Source organism: Merops nubicus, unplaced genomic scaffold (genome assembly GCF_000691845.1).
Source record: "Merops nubicus isolate BGI_N331 unplaced genomic scaffold, ASM69184v1 scaffold7426, whole genome shotgun sequence".
Lineage (NCBI taxonomy): Eukaryota > Metazoa > Chordata > Aves > Coraciiformes > Meropidae > Merops > Merops nubicus.
The window spans coordinates 20012-30407 of record NW_008614309.1 but is presented as its reverse complement, the minus strand read 5'-3'; the positions used below and the strand labels follow the sequence as shown (position 1 = coordinate 30407).

Below are 10396 nucleotides of genomic sequence, written 5' to 3'. Positions count from 1 at the left end.
GGGAAAAACTGACAATTTCCAAGGAATCACCCTGGGGTCTAGCCAACATTACTAAAAGAAAAAAACTCTCTGTGATGTGTAAGGATGTAAGGATGAGTAATAAGCAAATAAAAGAGATTATAAAGAAACTTCTTCTACTCTACATGTAGCTGGATCTAAAAACAAGACAGCACTTCTTAATCTTGTTTTCCCTTGGAACATTTGATATGCATTGTCTGTAATATATATATATTTTTTTTTGTGTTTAAGGCTTCCTATATGCTCACAAAGGATTTACAGATATTTTTATATCTTACTCAATCTACAACTTATGTTATAACTTTCAAAAATATAGATGGATTATATTTGTCTCAGGTTTGACATGAACAGAGGCACTGCTGGGGAGAAAAAAAAGGTGAAACCTTTAAAAAGGCAAAAAGTAGTATAGTTAACGAAAGAAATGCAAGACTATAAAGTAAATACATACGCAAGCACTGAGGTACTTCACCACTCCATGTTCCATTCCCAACACAAGTCAAAACAGCAGGAAAAGAGAGTTCATATCCTGGAGAGCAGACATAGCTAATGCTAAATCCCCAGTCCAAATTTGTTCCTTCCAACCTTCCATTAGAGATCTGCGGAGGAGTTGGGCAGGTAACAGCTGCAATGATATCCAAAATAATTAGGCCCAGCTGCTGTAAATATCCCCAGTGTACACAATTACTAGAAGAACCATATGTGCTAATTTCACCTTTTTCAGGAGACAATACAGTCAGGACATGCCATCTTCCTCACTGTATTCTTGCCACATTTCATGAAGTTAGTACTTCTGGTTTTCTCTATTTAGGAGACAGTGACTGATTGATGAAGTGTTTTATATAAAGCAGGATGCTGCAGCAAACCATATAGGATGACTACCTAAAAATTCCGTATGGAGACTATGAAGTGTCCAACATTTAAGATATGTCTGGTAGTATACAAATTTTGCTTCTCTGTTTAGATAACATAGTGTGCAACTATCTTTAGTTGCTGTGGTAGTAGTCAAATGCTTTCTTCTGGTTAACCAGCTTAATATCTTGCTAGATATTAATGTCCTAGGATGATATTCCAGGATGATTCTTCCAAGGTATTACTTTAAACTGTAAGTACCACAGTTTGCCTAGCATATGCTTCATGAATAGCTCCTCACCAAAAAGCATCTAGCTTCTTAGCTAGAGAGAAAGATCTAGGGATCTGCAACCTTTCGAAACTGTCAGTCTTGCTGCCTCTAAGAAGGCAAATAAAAATTACTTCAGTACAGTTTCTCATTTCCAGGACTCCCAGGAAAAACAAAATAGAAATGTCTTCCACTCATTTGTAGGAAAGAGGACTGAAAAAACACCCCAGTAGGACAGTAGAAATTAAGAGAATAACTGCAGCAATGAAGACAAAAGCTTTATTCACTGGATAACAGGGAAATAACATACAATTGCTAATTGACAGCTGAAGGAAAAATAGTATAAAAAAAAGCTAAATGAAAAAAAAAATCTAAATCAAAAAGAGAAAGGGGGAAGTTTAGGGAAGTTACTAGAAGGAATGAGAAACAGAAAAGGGGCAAAAAAGAGAAAAGTTGGGAGAAAGGAAGAAACTATTCTAGCACAACAGAAAGAAAGCAAATTAATATAGTAAGATTTAATTTAGTGGACACGGGGTAAAGAAGAAGAGATGGTGACTAAAAGTAAAGCAGAGAACACACAGGTCACAAGAATGAAGGAAATAAACTACTTAGAGAGCTGTCTTGCAGGCTTAAAAGAAATCAGAGGCTCTAGGTTGGGAGTGTTTCATATTTGAATGTGATCAGCAGGAGTTTCACCATGTACTGTTTCTCCATCCTTAGTATAGTTCTCAGTGAGAGAATCTCAACTATTTACACCACAAAGAGGCTCTGCAGAATGATTCATGGCTGTTTGACGATACTGAATTAAAGTAGTACTATTATCAAATTATTAAAAATTAAAATTATCAAATAGTACTACTTTGCCAACCAGTAAAACAAATCTAAATTTTAAGGCCCTATTTTTGATAATTTCTTTTGCTCTGATTCAAAGGTTAAAAAAAATCATAAAACAATGAATACAGAAAAAGGTATGATAGCTTTTGCCAAACTTTCATTATGCTTTAGTAAAAGTAAGTAAAAATAAGTAGCAGCAAAGTCTGTCTGCATTCTCCAAGAACTTCATGACTAGTCCCCTCCAAAGTATCTGTATGTTTTAACTTCTGAGCTGAATAATAAAGGAAGAAATACCAGTGAATAATTAGGAAAGCAGACAGAAAAAGTAGCATGAAAATAGGTGTAATATCAGAATTTTGGGGTTAAAATAGCAGAACAAAACAACACCCAGCAACAAGACAGGATGCCTCTCGAAATAATTGGGTCAGAGATTTAACCATAAATATGTACAGCAACTTTTCTCAGTTTAGGAGCTGAAAGTATATAATACATGCAAGTCTGCAGAAACAACAATTCTTTAATAGTTGAGTATTTAGTTCCAGATGAATATGCATCTTCTTCTAACTAGTCAATGCCAGAGAATTATTTATATCTTCTATTTCAATGGCATAGTGACAATTATGCATCCATTTTCTGCCCAGTTAATTTTAAAATTATTTTAAATAAATGGTACCAGAGGACCCTGGCACTTCCTCCTGACAGGAAAAACTGTTTCGTATTTCAAACACACCACTGCATGTTATGTATTACTTTTAATTACATGGTCAAATAAATAGGGTTTATTAACTTATCTAGTGCACTCACACAAACCTGTGTGGAGTAGAACAAAATTCTGAGACCACTAGAGGTTCTGCGTAGGATTATTATTTAATATTTATACAAGCCATGAGTATGTATGACCCAAAATCAGAAAGACTCAAAAACTCAAAGCCGAAATTGACAGTCTAACTCCTTCTTTGTATGATTTTGTTTGAATCAAATTGGAGTTCGATCTCGTGCTTCTGTTAGGTGTCCCGTAGTCCTTAAGAATTGGAGGTTGGGGGACTATATCATAAATATGTTTTGTCTTATGGTCTTCTAGCTTTTAACTTCCAGCTACTCTTGGAGACAGAGTCTTGGTTAATAAGGATCAGTATGGCCATTCTATTCTTAAAGTCAGTTTTGTAATTGAATCTGAGGCTGACTTAGAGCACAATACAAATAGAAAAAAAAATTATTAAGGGGATCTCAAAGTCTGACATCCTCAAGAATGTACTGGGAAAATAACTTTAAAAATTGACATTATCAAAGGTGCATTTGAACTAAACTGGACTTGTTAAGATATTGGGTGAATTGTATGCATCAAGAAACATAATGGCAAATGAGGTGGAGATTTGAAATTTACTTGATCTGTTTTGACGAATGAATTCAGAGAAGAAAAATGAGAACTAAGCAGTTATGTAACTGTACATCCTGGGGGGGAAAAAAAAAAAAAAAAAAAAGAAGAGGGATGAGAACAAAGTACAAACTTAGATGACCAAGTTTTAAAAGAATAGAGAACAGACATATTTAGTGTCAGCTCAGAAAGGAAACACCAAAATGGTAATGTTGATTCTCTGCAGCTGTGGTATCAGGAAGAGTGAGAAAAATGACTCTAGAGAGAAGTTGTTTTAGGGTTTAGCAAGTGCATTTCTCAGAGAAAACAGTTTTGATGACACAGATAAGGTAGTCCTTTTCTAATGTTCAAAATTTGCTGCTTTTGTTTTCAAGGGACCATTAAAAAAAAATCCAATAAAATAAAAAAAAAAACATGAATGAAATTAGTAAAATAGAGAAAAGAAAGATCTGGAGATTAATCTTTTCTGTTTCCACAGTAGAGACAGTAAAGAAAATAATATGAAACAGAAAGATATTTATTAGGAAATTTCCTAGAAGGATTTAATCTTTTTCCTGACTATGTTGATACAACACAGTGATGCTCACAGGGGCATGTCTAATGAAGAAGTCAGAGAATAATCTTAGTATTATGGAGAGTGTAAGCCAGAAAAATTTGCCTTTCAAAAAGTTTGGTTGTATGTATTCAGACCTTTCCCGAAGGTGCCTATCATGTGCTTGAGTGGCCTTTTTGTAAAGAGACATATATAAGGTCATTTCAGATATGACATGCTAACCTTAACAAACAAATAAATGAATCTAAACCATGATTTCATATTGTTTAATTCAGTTTAATGTGAAGTAATAAAATGTTCTATAAAGCTTCAATAAACTGTTCAACTCACTGCGCTGCTATGAAAAATAAAGAGAAAAGAAGCAAAGGATGAAGTTACTGTTCCTGCAGCCAAAAAATCAATTCAGTATATTCATACTAGCAGTAAGTTTTGATTTCTGTGGAAATATTTGGTTGACTCATTACAATAAACAGTGAATGTAAATGTCACAGAAGAAATAGCTGACAATCACAATAAACGCTGTACCTTTGCATGTTGGGATTACTCCACTCCACGTGCCATTGCTAGTACAAGTGCGAATTAAGGAGCTGTTTGTTTCCATTGTATAGCCAGGTTGGCACATATAAGTAACATTTTGTCCAAGAACATAATCATCACCATATCTCATGCCGTTGGCTGGGACTCCTGGATCTCCACAACTGATAACTGCAATTAAATAGTTGAGGAACAGATTTTAAAACGTAGATGTGCTTTATTTATATGTGAGGGGAAAAGCATAGGGCGAAACTATGAATTTATTGGAGAATAAAAGGGGAAGGAAAAAGTATCATAAATCTTAACTCCATCAAGAGAAGATAAATGTATATATAAACTGAATTAGCTGCCAAACACAACACATGGAGCTGTATAACAGTTATATTTGGAGAATATCAACACATCTGTTTAAAAGTAGAAGTAATAGATTGTACAGTTTTGGTCAAAAATTTCAAGATTATAAAGTAAAAAAAAATAAAAATAACAAAACCAAAACTAACAAAATACCTAAAACACCAAGTAATGATCCATACATCACTACCACCCTTTGATACCCTCAAATCTTCCTATCAGTTCAGAGTTTCATTATTAAGGAAGAAGATATCTAGTTTATTTTTCCATGGGTACACCCTGAAAGGAAACAGAGTCAGGGAAATTTAAGATACATGCATGCAAAAAGCTCCCACTTTGTAAATGCTCACATGGTTACTATGTATACAAACACATCAGAAAGCTCAGGCAACTCCCAAGCATGAGCCATGGCTTATGTCAAGAGTAGGCCTATAGTACTTTAATGAGTGCGAATTGTTGTAAAACATCTTGTGATTTCTAGTGTCAGGATATTTATAAGGAGTTAATAAAAGAGTTATGTCATTATAATTGGACATTAATGTTAAAACAGGTGAATTTCTCTCAGAACTGGTCAAATGGATCTATCAATTTCTGGAACAGTTTTCAGAGTAAGAACAATTTTCAGAGTAAGAAATCTTGAGAATCCTAATGGCAATGATCAAAATCTGTTCTTTTTGGTGGTGGGGGGGGAAAGATAAAAAACAAAACAAAACAAAACAAAACTAGTTCATACAAAATACAGCACCCACGTGTTTTAGAGTTTATCATACAGTAAACTTGAAAATCACTCCACAGTATTGCTATTGCTTCTGTAAAATTGTGGGAGGTAGTTTCCTGGACAGAAAGCAAATCCTGGCCACTTCTAACTCAATGTCAAAACATTTATTTATATCCAGCTTAAACACTGTTCTCAGCTTTTCATTCACCCTCCTTGCAATCTCCACTTCTTTCTTTTGGTCATTAAAAGAACTATTTTGTTTCTTCCACTGTTACTGTAATGAATGTGCACTTTCTGCTGCTGAGACTTTAACACTGATCTGTTGTACAGCAAGAGATGCCATGTTTTTATCAGAACTCCAGATTGTTCTACCTTCTCAAAATTCCAGCCTTCCTATCAGTAACTTTTCAAGCCATACCCAAAAAAAAAAAAAAAACAAAAAACCCACAAACAAACCCAGACCTGATTTTCCTGTCATGTGTTTGTGTCCTATACTTACTAATCTTTACCTTGCTATAGGAAAAAGACTTGCATGAAAGAAAGGACTTATGGGAAAACAGAGTTATTCTTCATATTATATTGTAATATTATAACTGTTCATAGAGGTGGATTAGGAGTGATAAGGAAAAGATCCTTCTGCTCTTCTGTCTTATACTGCAACATCTGACTTTCCAAGAAAACATAAGCAAATGCAAGGAGATGACCTAGATTTAACTGAAATATTGTGTTTTATCATAAATGCAGGAATAACAAAACAAAAGAAACACATAGTATCTACTTAGGAGGCTCAGTGGCATTTTCTGAAATTCACAGATTGGGTCAGTCAGAGAATCACAGAATGGAGAAATTGGAAGGGACCTCTGGAGGTCATCTTGTACAACTCCCCAGCTCAAGCAGTCCATCCAATGACCCAAAGTTGGATCACCTCCACTTAAGTCACTGTCGCAGGCAAAAAGCTTAAATTGTTGTAGTGACCCTGATCAGAAGACCACTGTACATCAAGCAGTCATTGATCTGCAATACAGTTAACCCGGGGAGCCCCAGGCCTGTGCTGCACTGTGCTGCACATCCAGCATAGCCTTCAGACCTCTGCTGTGCCACACAGATCCCTTGGCACAACCTCAGCTCAGTCATTGCTACATAGGAGCTGCAGACTGCTCCCAGTATCAGTGATTACACTAGCTGTAGGTCCTTGCTTTTCATCTAGCAGTGCAGCAAGAAGTTCTCCTGAGAACTTTGTTCCTATTTGACTGTAGAAATGATAGGGATTTTTTTGTAAGAAAATCCTGTAATAGCTTGGACAAGTGAAAAGGGACAATCTTGGCTATGGACAAGGCCTGCATGGCATGTTGCACGTGGGTCAGAGTCTTGCTTGATGCTACACTGCCAAGGGTTCCCAGCATCTAAAGCTTCTATTCTCTTCTTACAGTGTTAGCTCTAACAACCAGCATTTTCAATGATATGCAAGAGGCAGCCTATTACTTGGTAGATGCACTAAGTACAGGCTGGTTGTAAATTTTTATAATTTTTATAACTTTTGGACTAAAGTGGCATATCCCAATTCTTCATTCTAATAGCAACATAAGACAGAGCAAACAATTAGGACACTGATATACGTTATATGTCTATTTGGAGTGGTGTTGAGGGCCCAGGAAGAAGATGAAGATCCTGCCTAGATACAAGATCCTGGAATTGGGAATGATTCTAGAAAAGGAGCTATGTGGAGACAAATGTCAGGATGTGGTCCTGACTGATAACACCTGAGTTTCATACAGGTTTTATACAAGCAGTGGCACAGCACAAACCAATGAGATGAGAACTCCAACAATGTAACCCTGCAGGGAATCAAGGAAGTGTGAGATAATCAGGAAGGTAAAAGCTTTAAACTGCATGGTTCTTAGCTGGACACAACATCCAGATCCACTTTGGGTTGCTCTTTACTTTGTGTCATTTCTGACAGCCACTCAGGCCAGGTGCTTGCCTAAGCTATCCTGGAAACCTGCAACAGTCCCATGTGTTTCCACGACTTGAAAATTTTGGGAAATCTTGACATAGTGAAAAAAAAAAAAAAAAAAAAAAAGAGCGCATGTGTACTAATTTTGGCTTGGATAGAGTTGGAACATTTGGAGCTTTGGTGTTTGCCCTCCCAAGAAACCACTACATGTGATGGAGCCTTGTGGAAATGGCCAAACATCTGCCTGCTTATGGGAAGTAGTGAATGAATCCCTTGCTTTGCTTGCATGCACAGCTTTTGCTTCACCGATTAGATTGTCTTTAACTCAACCCCCAAGGTTTTGAACATCTCCTCCATCCCACTGTATAAGAGAGTGAGTGAGCAGCTGTGTGGTGCTTACCTCCCTAGCAAGGTTAATCCATAACAGTGTGGTAGGGATAGTTAGGAAAAGAAGACCTCAAATAAAACCTGCCCTGTCAAGAGTCTGTTGGCTCAGTCAGTTTAACTGCTTTGGATACCCTCTGAAATCATTATGAGAAAGTTCTTCCCTCACAATAGATGATCTTCTTCAGGCATATTTTATAGATCTGGAGATAAATCTGGCAGGACAAAGAGAGGTGATTGTTAACTCATGGTCTGTTAACTAGCTATTTAGCTAATATTGTCCATTAACTCTGTTAATTATCTGATAGTAATTTAAAATTGATATATTGTAGGAGAGAACGTAGCAAGTTAAGTATGATGAAGTTTAATATACTTATTTTTATTTTATATTTGGATGTGCTAGGGAAATATAGAATTAAAAGTCTGTAGAAAAGGACACAGATTAGACATAGCTCTGAGCAACCTGCTCTAGCTGATCCTGCGACAAGCAGAGGGGTTGGACTAGGCAGTCTCCAGAGATGAGTGCTGACCTCAGCCGTTCTGCAGTGCTGTAAGAAGACTTTCCTTTTCTGGGTGTTTTAGAGCTCCTGATAGTACCTCTATCAGCTTAGATACAAGTTGCAGTATGTGATAGTGCTTTCACCCCCCTTTAGGAGCTAGTTAGTAACAATGATCAAAAAGGCAGAAAAAAAATCAGCCTGAGATTCTCATAACTCGCATCTGTTTTTGTAAGGTTGTCATTCAATCATTCTTTTCACATTCTGACCACTCCAGGTAATACACATCAAAGTAAAAACCCCTAAATAACATTATCAATGGAATAAATATATAAAGGAATATACTTTCTAGATGTGTAATCATAACAAAGAGAGAACTACGTTATTAGGGTTGTCGACAGGTTTATTTATAACAAAATTAAAATAATTTTAATTTTAATAAAATGATTTAAATTAATAATTTAATTTAATAAAATAAACAAAAATAATTAATTTATTAATTTAATCAATAATCTTTTTCTTATTACATATAATCTTCGTAGTGCCTCCCTTTGTTTTATCAGGATGCTTTCTCTCTTAAGATATTTTTCTAAGTTTTAAGCTGAAATCTCATGTTTCCACACGAGTAGATTTTTTTTTTAAGAAGACAATTCTAGTACATACTTCAGCTAAATGTCGTCCTAAACTACAAGAAAAAATATAGATGCTATTACCATCAAAAAACACCTTTATCCTTGGTATGGTTAATCTAGTTCTTATTATAACTTGGAAAAGAATAAATAAAACATCAGGGTCTGTCACAGGTTTGCTGACTGCAAAAGCAACTGTTCATATGCTTAACATTAAAAACGGATTTTAAAAGAACAGAAAGAGAAGAAGTTTGCTTTAAAAAGTGTAATGTAGCCAACTCTATGAAAAGTAGGGTAATAGTTCAAAATTTAAGCTACGATTTGCTATACCACTGATGAGGATATGCTTCCTTAAAATCGTAAGTAGTGTCATGCGTCACATAAATATAAAATTTTCATAAATGTTACTAGAAGTTGAACTAGGACATGTAACAAAGCAGGAACAGATGGGCTTCGAAATAAACTGGTGCAAAATGCTTATTATGAATGTGAGAGAAACTGAAATAGCTTCTGTTAGCTGAGTAACCAAAGCAAGTATAAGGTTAATGAAGAGGCCAAACAAAATACGTTATGTGAAAGCAAGACAACAGTTTTAACCTCAGAATCATTAAAAAAAAAATCTTTATTGTTGATTTCAAGGTTTTTATTTTCTACCCTCTTAAAGACCAGGATACTATACTGCTAAGTTTTCATAATAAAGAAAAACAAATTAATAATGTTTGAATATGATGTATCACAAAACATAAACAAGACTAAAAATATACACTAGGAAAGAATTAAAGTAGGTAGATCATGTAACCGTACAACTCCTTTAAACTGTTGCAGCAGTCTCTGTGTTTTACTACACTGTGTTTGTCTTTAAAGAACCATATTCTCCATCTCCCCATAGCACTGCCTTTTTTAAAAGTATTTCATGTACAAAATTATGTATGAAATAGTGGGGGGAAAAAAAAAAAAAAAAAAAGCTGAAAACAATTTATTTGCATCCAGCTTCTATATTTTACTTTAGTGTGTTTAAGAGGAGAGAAAAACAAACACTTTTCAAAGACTATGGATCTTACTTGTGCAGTTTGGCAAGGATCCAGACCATGTTCCATTGGCAGTGCATTGTCTTACAGATGATCCAGAAAGTATGTATCCTTCCATGCATGAATAAATCACTGAATTAGAGAATGTAGTTCCATCAATACGAAATACTTTTCCATTAGCAGTTGTTCCTGGATTACCACACTGCACAGCTATAAAGTAAAATGTTTTATATTTTTAAAATGTAGTAAAGATGATTTCTGAAATAGTAATGTGTAAGGACAATCCTAATGCTGCAGTGTTATGTGGTAGAAATCCATGCTCTTGTCCTGAAAAAAATGTTTCACCACTTACAGATAAGGCATATTGTACAGTGAATAGCTGTTTGCATTAATTCTTTGTTTTT

The 10396-nt window shown here is 35.2% G+C and overlaps 1 protein-coding gene across 1 annotated transcript in view; it reads right to left on the bottom strand.

The window, feature by feature from the left end:
- The window catches only part of CSMD3 (CUB and Sushi multiple domains 3), a 62798-nt gene that overhangs the window by 33398 nt on the left and 19004 nt on the right, over positions 1-10396 (bottom strand). Inside the window, exons 7-9 of the mRNA XM_008942179.1 lie at positions 10026-10202; positions 4423-4602; positions 467-640 (exon numbers count right to left, since the gene is read on the bottom strand). Coding sequence (XP_008940427.1) covers positions 467-640; positions 4423-4602; positions 10026-10202 — 531 coding nt within the window. The remainder of the gene's footprint in view (positions 1-466; positions 641-4422; positions 4603-10025; positions 10203-10396) is intronic.